The sequence below is a fragment of the Pristiophorus japonicus genome, chromosome 7 (assembly GCF_044704955.1).
Source record: "Pristiophorus japonicus isolate sPriJap1 chromosome 7, sPriJap1.hap1, whole genome shotgun sequence".
NCBI lineage: Eukaryota > Metazoa > Chordata > Chondrichthyes > Pristiophoridae > Pristiophorus > Pristiophorus japonicus.
This window is the reverse complement of record NC_091983.1, coordinates 28,706,088-28,728,244: the sequence shown is the minus strand read 5'-3', so window position 1 is coordinate 28,728,244 and position 22,157 is coordinate 28,706,088. Positions and strand designations below refer to the sequence as shown.

The window sequence follows — 22,157 nt, the reverse complement described above, 5'->3', positions numbered from 1 at the left end:
GTGAAGATTAATGGTAGGTCAGAAGATTGGGCAAATTTTAGAAACCAGCAAAGGATGATCAAAAAAATAATAAAGAGGGACAAAATAGATTGAGAGTAAACTTGCAAGAATTATAAAAGCAGACAGTAAGAGCTTACACAAGTATATAAAAAGGAAGAGAGTAGCTAAAGTTAATGTTGGTCACTCAGAGGATGAGACTGGGGAATTAATAATGGGAAACAAAGAAATGGCAGGGACTTTGAATAAATATTTTGTATCTCTCTTCATAGTAGAATACACTAAAAGCATCCCAATAATAGTAGAACCTCAGAGGGCAAAAGGGAGGGAAGAAATTAAAACAATCATTATTGCTAGAGAAAAAGTACTAGGCAAACTAAAGGGACTAAACATTGACAAGTCCCCTGGACCTGATGGCCTGCATCCTAGGGTCTTAAAAGAAGTGGCTGCAGAGATAGTGGATGTAATTTTCCAAAATTCCCTAAATTCTGGAAAGGTCCGAGCAGATTGGAAAACTGCAAATGTAACACCACTATTCAAGAAAGAAGGGAGACAGAAAGCAGGGAACGATAAGCCAGTTAACCTAACATCTGTCATTGGGAAAATGCTGGAATCCATTATTAAGGAAGTACAGGCAACTCTCGATTATCCGGGCCCCTCGGAGATTGGGCTATTCCAGGTAAACGATTTTTCCGTTAGGGTGAGTCTACATTTTAAAGTTAAAACTTTAATGAATAAATACAATCATTAGGGCAAGCTTACATTTATAAGTTAAAACTTTAATGAATCAATATAATCAGCTACAAACAGTAACAAAAGATGGACATTACCAACATGTATGTACAGGCTCTGTACTTGGAACCCGGTTCCCAACGTCAACGGCGGCCGCGTGACACAACGGCTGCAGCAACGCGTGCACACACACACCAGAAAAGCAAGGGCAGAGGAGGGTGATTTTTATGGTGAGTTGAGAAAGAGAGGGAGAGAGAGAGAGAGAGAGAGAGAGAGAGAGAGTGTGTGAGAGAGAGAATGTGCGAGTGTATGAGAGAGAATGAGCAAATACAAACAGTGTTTGGAAGCTGATTTTTCCAAATTATTTGGAGTTGTCTTTTCACTTGTTAGCAACAGAATTTTAAATCCTGTTACAACAGTTTCCGGGTGGATAATGTACGGATAATTGAGAGTTGTCTGTAGTAGCAGGATATTTAGAAAATCATAATACAATCAAGCAGAGACAACATGGTTTTATGAAAGGGAAATCGTGTTTGACAAATTTATTAGAGTTCTTTGAGGATGTAATGAGCAGGATGGATAAAGGGGAACCAGTAGTTGTAGTGTATTTGGATTTCCAAAAGGCATTCGATAAAGTGGCACCTAAAAGGTAAGAGCTCATGGTGTTGGGGGTAATATATTAGCATTGGCTATCTAACAGAAAACAGAGAGTCGGGATAAATGGGTCATCTTCAGGCTGGCAAACTGTAACTAGTGGGGTGCCACAGGGATCAACGCTGGGGCCTCAACTATTTACAATCTATATTAATGACTTGGATGAAGGGACCGAGTGTATTGTAGCCAAATGTGCTGACAATACAAAGATAGGTGGGAAAGCAAGGTGTGAGGATACAAAGAGTGCAAAGGGATAGAGATAGGTTAAGTGAGTGGACTAAAATTTGGCAAATGGAGTATAATGTGAGAATATGTGAGGTTATCCACTTTGGTATGAAGAATAGAAAAGCAAAATATTATTTATATGGAGAGAGATTACAGAATGCTGTGTACAGATGGATCTGGGTGTCCTTGTACATGTCACTCCACTATTTAAGAATGGCGAGAGAGGGAAACCAGGGAATTATAGAGCAGTTGTTGTTAGGAAATTACTAGAGTTCAGTAGCATGGGTATAAGGCCTGAGAGCGGCGAGAGCACAGAGAGAACAGTACGGGTATAAGGAGCAGCTGAGGCCCGAGAGAAGCAAAAGCAGTGAGAGCGGTACGGGAATAAGGAGCAGGGGAGACCCGAGAACAGTGAGAGCAGCGTGTGCTGCGTGGTATAAGGAGCAGGGGAGTTCCGAGAGCAGTGAGAGCAGCGTGTGCTGCGTGGTATAAGGAGCAGGGGAGTCCCGAGAGCAGTGAGAGCAGCGTGTGCTGTGCGGTATAAGGAGCAGGGGAGTCCCGAGAGCAGTGAGAGCAGCGTGTGCTGCGCGGTATAAGGAGCAGGGGAGTCCCGAGAGCAGTGAGAGCAGCGTGTGCTGCGTGGTATAAGGAGCAGGGGAGGCCCGAGAGCAGTGAGAGCAGCGAGTGCGGTGTGGAAATAAGGAGCAGGGGAGTCCCGAGAGCAGTGAGAGCAGCGTGTGCTGCGCGATATAAGGAGCAGGGGAGTCCCGAGAGCAGTGAGAGCAGCGTGTGCTGCGCGGTATAAGGAGCAGGGGAGTCCCGAGAGCAGTGAGAGCAGCATGAGAGGCGCAGGAATATGGAGCAGTGGAGGCCCAAGAGCAGCGAGTGCGGTGTGGAAATAAGGAGCAGGGGAGTCCCGAGAGCAGTGAGAGCAGCGTGTGCTGCGTGGTATAAGGAGCAGGGGAGTCCCGAGAGCAGTGAGAGCAGCATGAGAGGCGCAGGAATATGGAGCAGTGGAGGCCCAAGAGAAGCGAGTGCAGTGTGGAAATAAGGAGCAGGGGAGTCCCGAGAGCAGTGAGAGCAGCGTGTGCTGCGCGGTATAAGGAGCAGGGGAGTCCCGAGAGCAGTGAGAGCAGCGTGTGCTGCGTGGTATAAGGAGCAGGGGAGTCCCGAGAGCAGTGAGAGCAGCGTGTGCTGCGCGGTATAAGGAGCAGGGGAGGCCCGAGAGCAGAGAGAGCAGCGTGTGCTGCGCGGTATAAGGAGCAGGGGAGTCCCGAGAGCAGTGAGAGCAGCGTGTGCTTGCGGTATAAGGAGCAGGGGAGGCCCGAGAGCAGTGAGAGCAGCGTGTGCTGCGCGGTATAAGGAGCAGGGGAGTCCCGAGAGCAGTGAGAGCAGCGTGTGCTGCGTGGTATAAGGAGCAGGGGAGTCCCGAGAGCAGTGAGAGCAGCGTGTGCTGCGCGGTATAAGGAGCAGGGGAGGCCCGAGAGCAGAGAGAGCAGCGTGTGCTGCGCGGTATAAGGAGCAGGGGAGTCCCGAGAGCAGTGAGAGCAGCGTGTGCTTGCGGTATAAGGAGCAGGGGAGGCCCGAGAGCAGTGAGAGCAGCGTGTGCTTGCGGTATAAGGAGCAGGGGAGGCCCGAGAGCAGTGAGAGCAGCATGAGAGGCGCAGGAATATGGAGCAGTGGAGGCCCAAGAGCAGCGAGTGCGGTGTGGAAATAAGGAGCAGTGGAAGCCTAAGAGCAGTGAGAACGGTGCGGGTATAAGGAACTGCAGAGGTCTGAGAGCAGTGAGAGTGGCCAGAAAGAGCAAAAAAAAATTAAAAATCAAGGAGGGACATGTCAGGACAGCAGGTAGGTGATTGGTTGGTGAGTATCACTGTTGTCTTTTCTTCTCTCTAAGTTAGGGCAGAGGGGTATGCTAAAAACTTTAGTTAATAATCTAATAAACAGAGGCATGGCAGGGCAGCTCAGTCCCATGGAATGGACATCCTGTGCCATGTGGGAAGTCCTGGATGCTTTTTGAGGCCTGGACGACAATGTGTGCGGGAAATGTCGCCAGCTAGAGCTTGATGGCGTCACTGCAGTGCATTGTGAGGCTGAGAACTTCGTGGATAGCACATTTAAGGATAGCAACATAAGACTGTGCAGGCAGAGAGGGAATGGATGACTGCTAGACAGACAAGGAGGACCAGGCAGGTAAGGCAGAAATCCCCTGAGTGCATCTCGCTCGTTAACCGGTTTCAGTTCTGGATACTGGTGGTTCCTCGGAGGAATGCACCAGAGCCAAATCGACGGCACCATGGGTGGCTCAGCTGCACAGGGGCGGAGGAAGAAGAGTGGAAGAGCAACAGTGGTAGGGGGTTTGATAGTTAGTGTAGTATATGTAGGCACCTTTAGTAATGACTCCACGAGGCAGGGTATGAGAATTAAACTGTGTAGACCTGTAGTCCTTTATTTGCAGCTCCTGAGTGCAGACAACAAGCTATGTGTTCCTTTTTATACTGGGTTATCTGCAGTGTGCAGGCAAGGTGTGTACAGTGTAAGGCTACATTCAGTGTTGCATAACAGTATTACAGACATCACACAGTAAACAGGCATGCAACAACAACACTTCCCCCCCAAGCATTTTTCATATCCTTATTGTCATGCCCAGGGGAGGTGATCAGTGGTGGGCTATGGGAGGTTGTGGTGAGGGTTGGGTGGTTGCCAGGTGTGACCCCTGTGCTTGAGGCGGCTTTGTACGTTTCCCCTCCCTCACACACAGACCATGTGGATGTTACTGTTGTGGGATGCCTCGGGGGGTAGCCACGACAGCAGTGGGTGGTGTGTATACACTGTGATGTGGGTAGTTGTGGGCAGGACCACAAGACTAGGTGAGCTCCTTGTCCACTGTTGTTGTGGGGTGGTGGGCAGGGCCATAAGACTGCGTGGGCTCCTTGTCCACCAATTGGGTTGAGGGTCAGGTCATCCCAGGGTTTGCCAGGGAAGCTGGAGGGTATTGGCCTCATGCTCCTGGTGTTGGCCCTGGTGGCCAGGGGTTGTAGGGCTGATCTGGTGCAGGTTGCCATTGGTGGTGGCTGGGCTGCCCATTGACCACTATCCCTGTAGTGGGTCTGCTCCCACTGGCTGTGTGTGTGTCCTGCAAGGGGCATCACATTTGTTTCAAAGGTCCAGGCTACATGGTCAGTTAGCCTGCTGGACCTGGGGGTCTCCCACAGGGGGATTCCATTGGCATCAGCATGATCCCTGTAGGACCCAATGTCATTTGGCAGTGTCCTACTGGTATACATGACACCTTGGCTCTGATCACACATAGTGGAGCCTGCATTATACATTCTAGCATTTGCATCACTTTTGGGTGTCCTGGTTTCAACAGACATGGTTACATTAGGCATTTCACATTCTTTATCATTATTGTTAAGCATAATAAACTTGTTCTTAACCTTACTGACACCTGCATTCATCTTATTAGTCACATTAATTAAACTAGCATCACAACTCATGGTTACAGTGCATACATTTTCATACTTGCACCCTTTAATTGCATCTTTAGCTTTAAAATCCGTGTACTCAAATAGTTGAAACTTCCCCTTTAAATTTTTTTAAGGGAGCCTTCAAATCCGATTGGCCGCTCGATGTCACATGATGCTCCTCCATGTTCACTTGTGGCATGGCGGAGGCCATTTTGATTACAGGTTCTGCTGCTTGCGGTGCTGCAGCCATTTTCTGGTCTTGCTGCAGGTAGGCTGTGGTGCTCTTTTCTTCCACAGGTTCGATCTTGGATGTTGGGAATCCATTTCTTTCGTCGATGTTCACCTCTTGGAGTGCTGCCCTGGCCCGGAAAGTGGAGTTTGGATCCTCGGTCTCGGAGACTTTGCCGGGGTGCTGTGGGCAGTCGAACTGGACAGTGGAATCTCCAGATGCTGCAATGGATCCATGTTCGAGGTCGATTGCCGGAGCCCGGAGGCCTGGGAGCAGCTTCGCTTGAACAGGATGCCGCTGTGGTCGATTGGTGGGATTCATCCAAAGTTCTTCAAAGGTCGCTTGGCTCATCACAGACTGGCTCGACTCTGTGTCGCTCTCCATAGAAACTGGGATCCCGTCGACGTCTACTTTCATCGACAACTTTCAGTGGAGCAGGTATGAGTTCCATACTTTTCTTCCAGGGTTTGAGCAACTTCACCTTCCTCTGTGTCAGAGCCCCAGTGATCAGCCAACTCATCAGAGACACGGTGAATAAAGCTTTTTCTACACATCCTTTGAAGGTGCCTTTTCTCTTTGCATGCATAGTCTTTGTAGCGGCACTGGTGGGCCCTGTGGTTTCCTCCACAGCGCCAGCACGGGGCTAGCCAGTTTTCCCCATGTGGCGGTCTCAGGTTTGCGGGACTCGGGGCAGCATTTCTGCCCTTACAAGTATCAATGTGGTGCACTGCTCTCGTCAGTTTAGAGTCCCTTAGTGCTTCATTTAGGTAGTCGCCAGTCTCCTTAAGTGTTCCAATCTTTCTACAAAAGCGTCCCAATCTTCCCCATCGGTAAATTGCTGCAAGTTGTTGAGATTCGACATGCTGAGCGTGTGGTTCGTGACCTCGTATTCCTGTCGCCAGTTGTAGTACATGGAGGCACCTTTAGTAATGACTCCACGAGACAGGGTATGATACTTAAACTGCGTAGACCTGTAGTCCTTTATTTGCAGCTCATGAGTGCAGACAACAAGCTGTGTGTTCCTTTTTATACTGGGTTACCTGCAATGTGCAGGTTACCCTTAGGTCTCCAGCAGCAGCACCCTCTGGTGTACAGGCAAGGTGTGTACAGTGTAAGGGTACATTCAGTGTTGCATAACAGTGTTACAGACATCACACAGTAAACAGGCATGCATACACAACAGTTACGGCAACAGGCAGGTGCTTCTCCTGCCGCAGACATGACTCCAGGATGGTATGTTGCCTCCCTGGTGCCAGGTCAAAGACATCACTGAATGGTTGCAAGAGATTCTGAGAGGGGAGGGTGAACAGCCAGAGGTCGTGGTCCATGTCGGTACCAATGACATAGGTAGAAAGAGGGATGAGTTCCTACATGCAGATTTTAGGGAGCTAGGAAAGAGATTAAAAAGCAGGACCTCAAAGGTAGTAATCTCCGGATTACTCCCAGTGCCACATGCTTGTGAGTACAGAAATAGGAGGATAGAGCAGATGATTGCGTGGCTGGAGAGATGGTGCACGAGAGAGGGCTTTAGATTCCTGAGGTATTGCGACCGTTTCTGGGGGAGTGGGACCTGTACAAGCCAGACGAGTTGCACCTTAACAGGGCTGGGACCAATATCCTCGCAAGAGGGTTTGCTTGTGATGTTAGAGAGGATTTAAACTAGCTTGGCAGGGGGATGGGAACCTGAGAGTAGATTCAGAAGGGAGACAAACGGAAGGCAGAAAATTAGAAAGCGAGTTTGGAAGGCAGAGGAAACAAAGGCGAGAAAATAGACAACAAGGGAGTTTGGCAGTGCTAAATGGTATATACTTCAGTGCAAGGAGTTGAGGGAATAAGGCAGATGAGCTGAGGGCACAGAAAGACACATCGGAGTATGATATTATAGCTATTACTGAGACATGGCTGAAAGAAGGACAGGAATGGCAGCTCAACATTTCTGGTTATGGGGTTTTCAGACGAGATAGAGAGGGGAATAAAAAAGTTGGGGGGGAGGTCGCAATATTGATTAAGGAACAATTACTGTTAAGGAAAAAGCTGTCAGGAGGGATATTATCATAGAATCATAGAAGTTTTCAGCATGGAAGAAGGCTATTTCGGCCCATCATGTCCATGCCGGCCAATAAGAGGCTATCCAGCCTAATCCCACTTTCCAGCTCTAGGTCCGTAACCCTGCAGGTTACGGCACTTCAAGTGCACATCCAAGTATTTTTTAAATGTGGCGAGGGTTTCTGCCTCTCCCATCCTTTCAGGCAGTGAGTTCCAGACCCCCATGACTCTCTGCCTGAAGAAATTTCCCCTCAAATCCCCTCTAAACCTTCTAACAATTACTTTAAATTTATGCCCCCTGGTTGTTGACCCTTCTGCTAAGGGAAATAGGCCCTTTCCATCCACTATATCTGGGCCCCTCATAATTTTATATACCTCAATGAGATCTCCCCTCAGCCTCCTCTATTTCAATGAAAACAAATCCAGCCTATCTAATCTGTCTTCATAGCTAAGATTCTCTATTCCCAGCAACATCCTCGTAAATCTCCTCTGTACCCTCTCCAGTGCAATCACATCCTTCCTGTAATGCGGTGATCAGAACTGCTCACAGTAGTCCAGCTGTGGCCTAACCAATGTTTTATACAGTTCAAGCATAACCCCCCTGCTCTTGTAATCTATGCCTCAGCTAATAAAGGCAAGCATTCCGTATGCCTTCTTAACCAACTTATCTTGGCCCTTACGGCTAAAGGGATCAAGGAGTATGGGGAGAAAGCAGGAACGGGGTACTGAAGTGTATGATCAGCCATGATCATATTGAATGGTGGTGCAGGCTCGAAGGACCGAATGGCCTACTCCTGCACCTATTTTCTGTGTTTCAATGTTTATCTACCTGGCCTGCTACTTTCAGGGATCTGTGGACATGCACTCCAAGGTCCCTTTGTTCCTGTACACTTCTCAGTATCCTACCATTTAATGTGTATTCCGTTTCCTTGTTAACCCTCCCAAAATGCATCACCTCACACTTCTCTGGATTAAATTCCATTTGCCACTGTTCTGCCCACCTGACCAGATGATTAATATCTTCCTGCAGTCCGCAGCTTTGTTCTTCATTATCAACCACACAGCCGATTTTAGTATCATCCGCAAACTTCTTAATCATACCCACTATATTCAAGTCTAGATCATTGATCTAAATCACAAAAAGCAAGGGATCTAGTACCCCGGCGGAACCCCACTGGAAACATCGCAAAAACATCCATCAATATCCAACAACACAGTCGCAAAAACATCCATCAACCATTACCCTTTGCTTCCTGCCTCCGAGCCAATTTTGGATCCAACTTGCAACTATGCCCTGGATTCCATAGGTTTTTACTTTTGTGACCAGTCTGCCATGTGGGATCTTATCAAAAGCTTTGCTAAAATCCATATACACTACATCATATGCTTTGCCTTCATTGACCCTCCTGGTTACCTCCTCGAAAAATTCAATCAAGTTAGTCAGACATGACCTTCCTTTAACAAATCCGTGCTAACTGTCCCTGGTTAATCCATGTCTTTCTAAGTGAAGATTTATCCTTTCCTTCAGGATTTTTTCCAATAATTTTCCCACCACTGAGGTTAGGCTGACTGGCCTGTAATTACTCGGTCTATCCCTTTCTCCTTCTTAAACAAAGATACCACATTAGCAGTCCTCCAGTCCTCTGGCACCACACCTGAAGCCAGAGAGGATTGGAAAATGATCATCAAAGCCTCTGCTATTTCCTCTTTTGCTTCACTTAGCAGTCTGGGATACATTTCATCCAGGCCTGGGGATTTATCCACTTTCAAAGCTGCTAAACACCTTAATACTTCCTCTCGCACTATGTTTATTTCATCTAATATTTCACACTTCTCCTTGATACTAGTGCTTGCATCGCCCCTCTCTTTTGTGAAAGAGATATGTTAGAAGGATCATCAAATCAGGCCATATGGGTTGAACTGAAGAATGAAAAAGGGGCAATCACACTGCTGGGAGTGGACTATAGACCCCCAAACAGTCAGAGGGAGATAGAGGAGCAAATATGTCAGCACATTTCTGAGAAGTGCAAAAACAATAGGGCAGTAATAGTAGGGGATTTCAACTACCCTAATATTAACTGGGATAGAATTAGTGTGAAACGTATAGAGGGACAGAATTCTTAAAATGCATTCAGGAGAATGTTCTTAGCCAGTACGTAGGAAGCCCAACAAGAGTGGGGGCGATTCTGGATTTAGTTTTAGGGAATGAAGCTGGGCAGATGGAAGGGTGGGAGAGCATGTTGATGGTAGTGCTCATAATTCAGTTAGATTTAGGGTAGTTATGGAAAAGGACAAAGATAGACCAGGAATAAAAGTTCTCAATTGGGGAAAAGCTAATTTTACAAAGCTGAGTTGTGATTTAGCCAAAGTGGACTGGAAACAGCTACTTGAAGGTAAATCAATGGGAGGCATTTAAGGAGGAGAGAGTAAGGGTTCAGCCCAAGTATGTTCCCTTAAAGTAAAAGGGTGGGACTAACAAATCTAGAGCTCCCTGGAGTCAAGGAACATACAGATTAGGATAAAGAAAAAAAAGGGAGTCTTATGACAGATACCGAGGGCTCAATACTGCAGAATCTCTAAAGGAGAAAAGAAAGTCCAGGGGTGAAATGAAAAAGGGTATTAGGAAAGCAAAGAGAGAACATGAAAAATTCTTGGCAAGTAAATTCAAGGAAAACCCAAAGATGTTTTATAAATATTTAAGAGCAAGAGGATAACTAAAGAAAGGATAGAGCCTATTAGAGACCATGATGGTAATCTGTGTGTGGAGGCGGAAGATGTGGGTGGGTATAGTTCTTAATGAATACTTTGCTACTGTTTTCACAAAAGAGAGGGACGATGCAGACATTGCAATCAGGGAGGAGGAGTGTAAATATTAGATGAAATAAATATAGAGAGAGAGGCAGTATTAAGGTGTTTAGCATCTTTAGATGAAATAAATATAGAGAGAGAGGAAGTATTAAGGGGTTTAGCATCTTTCAAAGTCGATAAATTCCCAGGTCCAGATGAAATGTATCATTTTCCAGTCCTCTCTGGCTACAGGTGTGGTGCCGGAGGTCTGCTAATGTTGTACCGTTGTTTAAGAAGAGAGAAAGGGATAGACTGAGTAATTACAGGTCAGTCAGCCTAACCTCAGTGGTGGGAAAATTATTGAAAAAAATTCTGAAGGACAAGATAAATTTTCATTTAAAAAGACACGGATTAATCAAGGACAGTCAGCATCAATTTGTTAAGGGAAGGTTGTGTCTGACTAACTGATTGAATTTTTTGAGGAGGGTCGATGAGGGTATTTGATGTGGTCTATATGGATTTTAGCAAAGCTTTTGATAAGGTCCCGCATGGCAGATCCCGCATGGCAGATTGGTCATGAAAGCCGGTGGGGTCCAAGGCAAAGTGGCAAGTTGGATCCAAAATTGGCTCAGAGGCAGAAAATAAAGGGTAATGGTCAATGGGTGTTTTTGTGACAATGGCTATTTCCAGTGGGGTTCCACAGGGCTTAGTACTAGGTCTCTTGCTTTTTGTGGTATATATCAATGATTTGGACTTGAATGTAGGGTGTATGATTAAGAAATTTGCAGATGATACAAAAATTGGCCGGGTGGTTGATAATGAAGAAAAAAACGGCAGACTGCAATGGACTGGTCAGATGGGCAGAACAGTGGCAAATGGAATTCAATCTGGAGAAGTGTGAGGTAATGCATTTGGGGAGGGTAAGGGAATACACAATAGGACACTGAGAAGTGCAGAGGAACAGAGGGACATTGGAGTGCATGTTCATGGATCCCTGAAGGTAGCAGAACAGGTAGATAAGGTGGTTAAGAAGGCATACGGGATCCTTGCCTTTATTAGCTGAGTCATAGAGTATAAGAGCAGGGAGGCTATGCTTGAACTGTATAAAACACTAGTTAGGCCACAGCTAGAGTACTGCACACAGTTCTGGTCATATTACAGGAAAGATGTGATTGCACTAGAAAGGGTACAGAAGAGATTTACGCTGTTGACTGGACTGGAGAATTTTAGCTGTGAGGAAAGATTGGATAGGCTGGGGTTGTTTTCTTTGGAACAGAGGAGGCTGAGGGGAGCCCTAATTGAAGTGTATAAAATTATGAGCAGGCCGAGATAGAGTGGATAGGAAGGACCTATTCCCCTTAGCAGAGGGGTCAATAACCAGAGGGCATAGATTTAAAGTAAGTGGTAGGAGGTTTAGAGGGGATTTGAGGAGAAATATTTTCACCCAGAGGATGGTGGGGGTCTGGAACTCACTGCCTGAAAGGGTGGGAAAGGCAGAAAGCCTCATAGCATTTAGAAAGTATTTGGATATGATATGCACTTGAAGTGCTGTAATATACAAGGCTACGGACCAAGAACTGGAAAGTGGGATTAGGCTGGATAGCTCTTTGTCGGCCAGCACAGACACGATGGCCCGAAAAGCCTACTCCTGTGCTGTAAATTTCTATGATTCTATAATTAAGAATTGGAAGACTGAACAGTGGATGACTTTTTAGCTGATCAGAGAGAGCCAGCATGGATTTGTGATAGGTAGGTCATGCCTGACAAACCTGATTGAATTTTTTGAAGGGGTGACTAAAGTAGTGGACAGGGCAATGTCTATCGATGTTATTTATATGCATTTCCAGAAGGCATTTTATAAAGTCCCATATAAGAGACTGTTAACTAAGGTTGAAGCCCATGGAATTGAAGGCAAATTGTTGACCTGGTTAGGAAATTGGCTGAGTGGCAGGAGATTATGGGTAGGTACTCAAATTGGCAGGATGTGACTAGTGGTGTCCAGCAGGGATCTGTGTGAGGCCCTCAACTATCACATTATTCATTAACAACTTAAATGATGGCATAGAAAGTCATATATCCAAATTTGCCGATGTCACAAAGATAGGTGGCATTGTAGGCAGTATAGATGAAAGCATAAAATTACAAAAGGATATCGACAGATTAAATCAATGGGAAAAACTGTGGCAAATGGATATCAATGTAGGCAAATGTGAGGTCATCCACTTTGTACCTAAAAAGATTAGAACAGAGTACTTTCTAAATAGTGAAAAGCTAAAAACAGTGGAGGTCCAAAGAGACTTGGGGGTTCAGGTACATAAATCATTAAAATGCCATGAACAGGTACAGGAAATAATTAAAAAGGTTAATGGAACGCTGGCCTTTATATCTAGAGGACTAGAATACAAGGGCTAGAAGTTTTGCTGCAGCTATATAAAACCCTGATTAGACCACACCTGAAGCAATTCTGGCCAACCCACCTTAAGAAGGATATATTGACCTTGGAGGGAGTGCCGCTTAAATTTACCAGAGTAATACACAGACTCCAAGACTTAAGTTACGAGGAGAGATTACACAAATTAGGGTTGTATTCCCTAGAATTTACAAGTTTAAGGGGTGATCTGATTGAAGTTTACAAGATATTAAGGGGAACAGATAGAGTAGATAGAGAGAAACTATTTCTGCTGGTTGGGGAGTCTAGGCCTAGGGGACATTGTCTAAAAATTAAAGCCAGACCTTTCAGGAGTGAAATTAGGAAACACTTCTACACACAAAGTGGGGGTAGAAGTTTGAACCTTTCGTCCGCAAACAGCATGTGATGCTAGATCATTTGTTAATTTTAAATTGGAGATTTGATAGATTTTTGTTAACGAAAGGTATTAAGGGATATGGGGCAACAGTGGGTATATGGAGTTAAGTCGCAGATCAGCCATGATCTCACTGAATGGCGGAGCAGGCTCGATGGGCTGTATGACCTACTCCTGATCCTATGTTCCTAGGTGATGTGAGAGTGACTGCCCTCAACATCAAGGCAACATTTGCATCTGGCACCAAGGAGCACTGAAGTCAATAGGAATCGGGGAGAAAGCTCTCCTGTGGCCGGAGTCATACCTGGCACAAAGGAAGATGATTGTGGTTGTCAGAGGCCAATCATCTCAGTGCCAGGACATTGCTGCAGGAGTTCCTCAGGGCAGCATTTTAGGCCCAGTTAGCTTCAGCTGCTTCATTAATGACCCTCCCTCCATCATAAGATCAGATGCGAGTCTGTTCGCTGATGATTGCACAATATTCAGTTCCATTCGTAATTCCTCAGATAACAAAGCAATCATTCCCCATATGTAGCAAAACCTGGACAACATCCAGGCTTCGACTGATAAGTGGCAAGTAACATTTGTACCACAGAATCTCAACTGGACCAGCCACATAAAGGAGGAGGAGCAGGCCTTCCCAGTGATTCACTGGAGTGCCAAGGACAGTTCCTTCGGTTCCCGCCGGCGGCCTCATGCTACCCGACATTCTGCTGCAGGTGGTGTGCAACTGACAGAAGTTAAAATCACCCAGTCCTTGCCTTTACCAATTTGTTATAGGTGTTCATCTCACCTGCTCATAAGAGCAGTTTAGAGCGGGAAGGGAGCAGGACTTTGGTGATGCTGCAGAGGTCGGGGGGGATTGTCCCTCTCTCGGCCCCCACCCACCTGATTCTAGACCAGAGTTAAAATTGGACCTTTATTTTGGACGTTAGAAATTTTACTTACTGAGGTAAAATGGTAGCCAAGATTGTTTTCAGAAGGCATTTTGAGTGATTCGATTCGTTCATGACAAAAAAAATCAAACAGTAAAATGTTGACATAGGAATTCCCATTTTATGTGCTGGCAATTATAAAATCTCGGCATAAAAATGTTGACCCAGGAAGTAAACTTATGTGGGCCGAATGTCATAGGACTAAATGTTAATGATGAAGGCAGGTTGGGAGCAGGGGGGTGGCGGGGGGGCCGGGTGGCAGGTGGGGGGGCAGGTGGTGATTGAGTTTAACAGCAGGGCCTAATTTAGAAACATAGAAACATAGAAAATAGGTGCAGGAGTAGGCCATTCGGCCCTTCTAGCCTGCACCGCCATTCAATGAGTTCATGGCTGAACATTCAACTTCAGTACCCCATTCCTGCTTTCTCGCCATACCCCTTGATTCCCCCTAGTAGTAGGACTACATCTAACTCCTTTTTGAATATATTTAGTGAATTGGCCTCAACAACTTTCTGTGGTAGAGAATTCCACAGATTCACCACTCTCTGGGTGAAGAAGTTCCTCCGCATCTCGGTCCTAAATGGGAAGCCTCTGTTTCCCACCCAATGCCAGCCAGATTGCGAGAGGGATGGAGTACAAAAGCATTCATTGCGAGAGGGATGGAGTACAAAAGCAGGGAGGTCCTTCTGCAACTGTATAGGGTATTGGTGAGGCCGCACCTGGAGTACTGCGTGCAGTTTTGGTCGCCTTACTTAAGGAAGGATATACTGGCTTTGGAGGGGGTACAGAGACGATTCATTAGGTTGATTCCGGAGATGAGGGGGTTACCTTATGATGATAGATTGAGTAGGCTGGGTCTTTACTCGTTGGAGTTCAGAAGGATGAGGGGTGATCTTATAGAAACATTTAAAATCATGAAAGGGATAGACAAGATAGAGGCAGAGAGGTTGTTTCCACTGGTCGGGGAGACTAGAACTAGGGGGCACAGCCTCAAAATACGGGGGAGCCAATTTAAAACCGAGTTGAGAAGGAATTTCTTCTCCCAGAGGGTTGTGAATCTGTGGAATTCTCTGCCCAAGGAAGCAGTTGAGGCTAGCTCATTGAATGTATTCAAGTCACAGATAGATAGATTTTTAACTAATAAGGGAATTAAGGGTTATGGGGAGCGGGCGGGTAAGTGGAGCTGAGTCCACGGCCAGATCAGCCATGATCTTGTTGAATGGCGGAGCAGGCTCGAGGGGCTAGATGGCCTACTCCTGTTCCTAATTCTTAGGTTCTTATGTCAGATTGAGAGACTGGTTGGCTCTGGGCTGGCAGGCCTGAGCCACTAAGCTACTGAGAGGAAGGAGGGAGGGAGGGAGGGATCGCATGGGGGTCGGGGAGCGGCTGGAGGAGCTGTATTAGCAATTGTGGGCCAGGACCAGCACAGGGAGGAGGCCTGAAGAAGGATTGTGGGCCGGGTAGCAGCCGAAGAAGGATCAAAAGGAGCCTGAAGAAGGATTGGGAGCTATGTGGTAGCCGGAGGAGCAGGGAGGAGGAGAGTTCAGAAGCGATTGCAGGCCGGGAGGAGCACGGAGAGGGCCGGATTAGCAGTGGGGGAAAAGAGCAGCGGGGCAGGTCTTGTATGGATATTAGAGGCCCTGGGGAAGGGCGGGGGGGTGAAGAGGCCTGATGGGGGGATTGGAGGCCTGGAAAGGGGGGAGTTGAGGTCTTCTGGGGGGATCGGAGGCCTGGTGGGGTAATTGGAAGTGCTTGCAGGTGGTCAGGAGACTGGGGAGGGGGGGGCGGTGTGGGGGTGGTCTCTGATCGTGGGGTGGGTTAGGCAGGGATGCTGGATCTAGGAGGTAAGTGTAAAGGCACTTAGCTACTGAATCCAGCAGTTCTCACCTTGCATTAGTTGGTGGGTATCACAAGGCATGCAAAACCCGACCAGCAAAAGTTAAATACAAAATGAAGGTTAAAGCAAAGGCTTGTAGCCTCATTATAATAGTTAAATAGACGACCCGCCTTCTGGCAGCGGATTGGTTCTCCATTCCCATCCATTAAATCCAGAAGTGGGCGGGTTCAGGTCACAATTCAGATTTTTAACACTTAACTACTCACACCCCCTCAACCCGCCCTTTATTGGGGTTAAAATTCCTCCCATGGAATATGTAAGATTTTTTAATATATTATGCTAACAGATCATTTATGATTGTTTTCACTTTGGGTCAAAGCACATGCTGCTTTATAACAAAAGATGCATTATTCATTTTTTTGTTAAAATGAGAACATTTTAGAAAATATATCTGCAAAAAATCTTTCTCTTGCACAATTAGTGACTGTCCTGTCCATGCAAAATATTATTTATGTCTAGATGTTTGCATCAGAGAGTAGGTTACCCTTTTATAACATGTTCTGTTTTGTAATAAAATGTGTGCTATAATGTATTTTCCATAACATAGTGTAAAATATAACATGGAAAAAGTCAGAAGCTGTGGCTTTACAGCAGAAGTTATGCTATTATTAAGAACCCTATAATGAGGATAGGGTGTATTTATTCAGGGTTACATTGTTGTTGCCTTGTCTGTGACCTGCACTCCCTTTGAGTTCCATTTGCTGATAGGAGCGGGGGACAAGTGAATTTACCCTAATGTGTGGGCATTTAAATGTAATGCATTTTAGACATGAGAACAATTCAATGAGCCAGGAAAGAAATACAACATTAGGGAGGTTACATGCTAAGTAATTGGCCAGAATATCTACTAATGTGGTCTAAGTCATCAGTAAATCTCTAAAAAAAAATGAAGTTGGTAGTATGGGGAGAATTAACAAAATCCATTATTCAGCAGATTCCATGATACTTTATGTCAATGGCAAAGTGAAAAGATACTTGGATGTTATATGTGCTTAGTTATTGAAATCCAACATTAACTTTGAGAGAAATAGTGAGAAAAAGATCTTGACTTTGTGCGATAATGTAAAATGGGCGAATCGGTAGCCCATTTTACATCACTCAGAAATGTTCACTTTCGTCAATGGAACTTCCCTCACCCATTTTACACTATCACAAAGTTGAGATCTACTTCGATGAGTGCAATCTATTATTCTTTATATTTGTTTTGTTGAGTAAGAGTAAATGAGTTCAATTCTCATTCTGAAATCCATTTATTATAGCATATAGTAAATGTGTTAAAATGATTCCTACCGGAACACCATGTCTCCCCTCCTCACCCTTGTATCCATGAAACCCACGCAATCCCTGTAAAAGGCATCCATGAAAATTAGTAAAATTGAGTTGCAAAGTGAACATCAACTGTCTGATATGATTCACTAAAGAATGATTCTTACCTGAATGCCTTGGGGTCCAGGTACCCCTGGGTTTCCAGGAAATCCTGGAATTCCCTGTAAAATAATATCAGCCGTATTTAACACAGTAATCAAAATTCAGCAAAATCTATGGATCTATAAATTGTAATTTACTTAAAATACATTAACATAATGTGTGGGCATTTAAATGTTATGCATTTTGGACATGATACAGATTCAATGAGCCAGGAAAGTACAACAACATTAGGGAGGATACTGAATGTTTGCACAATTCACCATACAAATAACTTTAAGTGATAGCTTGGCTCAATAAGTAGCACTGTTGCTTCTAAGTCAGGCTTAGAAATTCGATCGCACACATAATTGTAGAGGAAGCGGGTGGGGCACATGCTTCGACACATATTCTGCACCTGAAAAACGGACACTGCATCATTGAATTTCTAGGCCAGAAGGTTTTAGATTCAAGCTCCTCTCCAGGACCTGAGCACATAATCTCGGCTCATACTTCAGCACAGTACTGAGGGAGCGCTGCATTGTCAAGGTGCCATCTGTCAGGTGAAATATTAAACCGATTTTGGATCCAACTTGCCACTTTGCCCTGGATCCATGCGCTTTTACTTTCATGACGAGTCTGCCATGTGGGACCTTATCAAAAGCCTTGCTAAAATCCATATACACTACATTAAACGCATTATCCTCATTGAACCTCCTTGTTACCTCCTCAAAAAATGCTATTATCTGCTATCATCTGTTTTGCTCCATCTTTTCCTGCAAGAGAAATGGAAGTGTGTAAGTGAGTGTGGTGCAATGTGTTTAAGTAATGTGCTTGTCATGGTTGAATAGCTGACAGTGTGTTCAAGCTGTGAGATGTGGGTGTTAGGCTTCGGTAATGGTAAGTGTGTGCGGGTGAGGTGAAGCTATGATTGTGAGGCATGAGTCGTGTTTGGTAGAGGTTGTTGGTACGTGAGCGATGGGGGTGTGGTGCATTGAGCAGTGTGTGAGACTAGTGGTGCAGATGGTGCAATGTAGCATTTGAAGATTAATTTACTGACCTTGACCATGTGTGTGAGGTCATTAAACTTCTTCCTACACTGAGTTCAGGTCCTCATGGCTATACTGCTGGCATTGACCACATTGGCTATCTGCTCTCACTGCACTCTTGTCTGTTGTCTTGTGGGCCTCCTGGAACAATGTGAGAAGAGGACATCTATCCTGGACCAATGCCTCCAGTGTTGCATTGGAGAATCATGGAGCCCCTTCGCTGGCCTGTTGAGCCATTACTCATTCTTCTTTTTCTGACAGCAGCCTTCACAATCACTTCCACCACCTGTTACAGGCAGAAGGCATCTCCCCTTTAAGAGGTGCAGACTGCCTTTTAAGTTGTGCAGACTAGCTTTAATTGGAGATAACCTCAAATGAACTTGGGCCCCCTGTTGAGTACTCAGCTTGGCTGAACGCTACAATCATGCAAAGTAGCAGGCAGCAGGAATGTTATGTGCTGCAGTCCTCCGAACGAGTGCAGGTTCCCATTGCATTGCGATCTCTGTGCCCGTTTTCGCGGGCGACCGAATTTCTAGGCCAGCATGTCAGTCAGTATCTGTAGAGAGAGCAGACAACTTCATGTTTCAGAACTGGAAGAAACAAAGATGAACAGCATTGTGTGTGTGTGTTTGGCCCTAAGCTCCTGTGTTTTACAATGTTAAAGGTGTTATATAAATCTAAGCTGTTGTGTGTGATTTCTTTCCTTCTTTCCTTAATTTTCTTCCCTTTCAAATGCTGTTCATCTAATTTCTGCATGATGAAGAGGCCAAAGCTGAAGCATTAACTGCTCTGCCATCTTCGCAGATGTTGACTGTTTCCAGCATGATCTAATTTTGTTTCAAAGTTCCAGCGCCTGCAGTTTTTTTTGCTGTTAGAGAAAAAATAAAATGGACAGCAAGAGCTGAAATATGAGGAAGACCAGAATGGTCAAAAAAAAAGCTTAAATGGCGGTAACAGGGGCAGGCCATGTGATGACTTATAGGCCTCCGAAGCACTGAGAAGTAGGATGAGCAGAGCTCAGAGGCAGGCAGCACGGTTTGTAGGTGTAAATTTAGTATTTTTTTTAAGTTAAGTTCATGAAACCTACCTGCAGTTCCACCTAGAGAAGCAGACTTGGGGACACAGTTTGGAGGACAGAAGTGCTACCTAGTGTGGGGAGGACTGAAAGTAAATATTATAGCTCTGACTTTGGTTTGGAGTGCATATTAGAGGGGCAACTTTCTATCTCTCATGTGGAGCACCTCGTAGGAATGATAGAGTAAGAAATAAATAATTTAAGAAGTGCCTCATGCAGCTTCCTGAAGGGTGTGCTGTAACTGCACCCAAAAAAACACGGAAATGTAAGCCAGCTGCCCACCAAATGATTCTAGTGATATAAATAACAGCAGTTGAGTGCCCCTTTAAGTAGTGCTCCACCTGGCCGTTTTCCACCCTGTACCACCCATGAATAGTGTGTAATAGCCGTGCTAACTCACTCCAAAATGGCGACAGGGTGCTAAGTACTTAATAGAACCCCCAAAAAAATGTATGCACGAGGCACCCGCCTGTTTCCAGTGGGAGTGCTGGTCTTGGGCGGACCTCGGGCAGTAAGTCAGCATTTTTTATTTCTATTTTCATCACACTACCACCCTGTTGATGCTGAAAAATGAGACAGAAGAGAGATGAAAATCAGACCAATGTTAAATCTAGAGAGCTACTTTATACATTACAGGCAATGCCAAGATGTCACAAATATTATGATTAATGATGGAAGTATAGGATTACTGAAATATCATGATATACGGTAAAGTGTACAGGAAGTGCACATCATACACAAGAACTTTATCTATTATATAGATTTGTCAGCTTGTTCCAACTTTTTTAGTACTTATATTGATTTATTTGAATGTCAAAAGCTAGAGATTTGCCATTTCCCATGAGGGAAAATGAAACATAAAAATGAACAGGGCATTTCAACACTTTACTACTCCTCGGCGACTTCAACGTCAGAGTCAGTAAGGACACAGACCTCTGGGGAGGCATGATCGGCAGAGAGGGGCTAGGGAAAACCAACTCCAATGGTACCCTCCTACTGACTGGAATGTGGCCTTGTCATCACCAACACCTTGTTCCGCCAGAGGGACAAATCCAAGGCATCATGGTAACACCCTCACTCCAAGCATTGGCATCTGCTCGACTATGTCATCGTTTAAGCAAGGGATTGCAAGGACGTGCACATCCATGACAGGAGCCGACAACTACTGGACGGGCCACCGTCTAATCCATTCCATCATCAACACCAATATAGCCCCAAAGTGACAACACCAACAGAAGCAGTGCCGGGGCACTCAAAGACCCAGCTAAGAGAGCCAGCCAGCCTATGCAGCCAGCGCCTCACTGCTAACCTGGCAACTCTTGATGACCCCGAGACGGAGTGCCCTCCGAACCACCATAACCAGTGCCTGTGAAGAGACGCTCGGTAACTCAACCAGGAAACACGAGGACTGGTTTGATGAGAATGACCAAGAGATGCAAGAGCAAATAAATCGCAAGCGCAGGCATTTCTAAACCTAAAACAACAACCCAGCTCGGGAACAGCAAAGCAGCTTAACAGACGGCTTAAGGCCGAGGTCTTAAGTCCGGACCGGGGTTAAGCAGGGCTGCGTCATCGCGCCAACCCTCTTCTCGATCTTCCTTGCTGCAATGCTCCATCTCACACTCAACAAGCTCCCCGCTGGAGTGGAACTAAACTAAACAACTAATGGAAGCCTGTTCAGCCTTCGTCGCCTCCAGGCCAGATCCAAGACCGGCCCATCCTCTGTCGTTGAACTACAGTAAGCGGACGACGCTTGCGTGTGTGCACATTCAGAGACTGAACTCCTCATCGTCATCCTCAACATCTTCACCGAGGCGTACGAAAGCATGTGCCTTACACTAAACATCCGTAAGACAAAGGTCCCCCACCAATCTGACCCCACCACACAGCACTGCCCCCCAATCATCAAAATCCATGGCGCGGCCCTGGACAACGTGGACCACTTTCCATACCTTGGGAGCCTATTATCAGCAAAGGAAGACATCGACGATGAGGTTCAACATCGCCTCCAGTGCGCCAGCGCAGCCTTCGTCTGCCTGAGGAAGAGAGTGTTTGAAGATCAGGCCCTCAAATCTGGCACCAAGCTTCTGGTCTACAGGGCTGCAGTGATACCCACCCTCCTGCATGGCTCAGAGACGTGGACCATATACAGTAGACACCTCAAATCGTTGGAGAAATACCACCAGCAATGCCTCCACAAGATCCTGCAAATCCCCTGGGAGGATCGACGCACTAACGTCAGTGTTCTCGATCATGCTAACATCCCCAGCATTGAAGCACTGACCACACTTGACCAGCTCCAATGGGTGGGCCACATTGTTCACATGCCCAACACGAGACTCCCAAAGCAAGCGCTCTACTCGGAACTCCTATATGGCAAGCGAGCCCCAGAGGAAATGTTTCAACGATACCCCCCCAAAGCCTCCTTGATAAAGTGCAACATCCCCACCGACACCTGGGAATCCCTGGCCAAAGACCACCCTAAGAGGAGGAAGAGCATCCGGGAGGGCGCTAAGCACTTTGAATCTCGTCGCCAAGAGCGTGCAGAAAACAAGCGCAGGCAGCGGAAGAAGCGTGCAGCAAACCAGACTCCCCATCCATCCTTTCCTCCAACGACTGTCTGTCCCACCTGTGACAGAGACTGTAATTCCCGTATTGGACTGTTAAGTCACCTGAGAACTCACTTTTGGAGTGAAAGCAAGTCTTCCTCGATTTCGAGGGACTGCCTATGATGATGACTTATTAATTTAAAGTACTCCTGAGCCAAGCTCTGTTGAGCTGAAAAATGTGCCAGGAAGTTCAGCACAATAGAGCGTTTAATTGCACAAAGGTAGTTTGCGGGATGATAGCTCA

The 22,157-nt window shown here is 45.9% G+C and overlaps 1 protein-coding gene across 1 annotated transcript in view; it reads right to left on the bottom strand.

Moving 5' to 3' along the window:
* LOC139266575 (collagen alpha-1(XXI) chain-like) overlaps positions 1 to 22,157 on the bottom strand; it is a 463,005-nt gene that overhangs the window by 274,361 nt on the left and 166,487 nt on the right. The window contains exons 9-10 of the mRNA XM_070884170.1: positions 17,210 to 17,263; positions 17,067 to 17,120 (exon numbers count right to left, since the gene is read on the bottom strand). Coding sequence (XP_070740271.1) covers positions 17,067 to 17,120; positions 17,210 to 17,263 — 108 coding nt within the window. The remainder of the gene's footprint in view (positions 1 to 17,066; positions 17,121 to 17,209; positions 17,264 to 22,157) is intronic.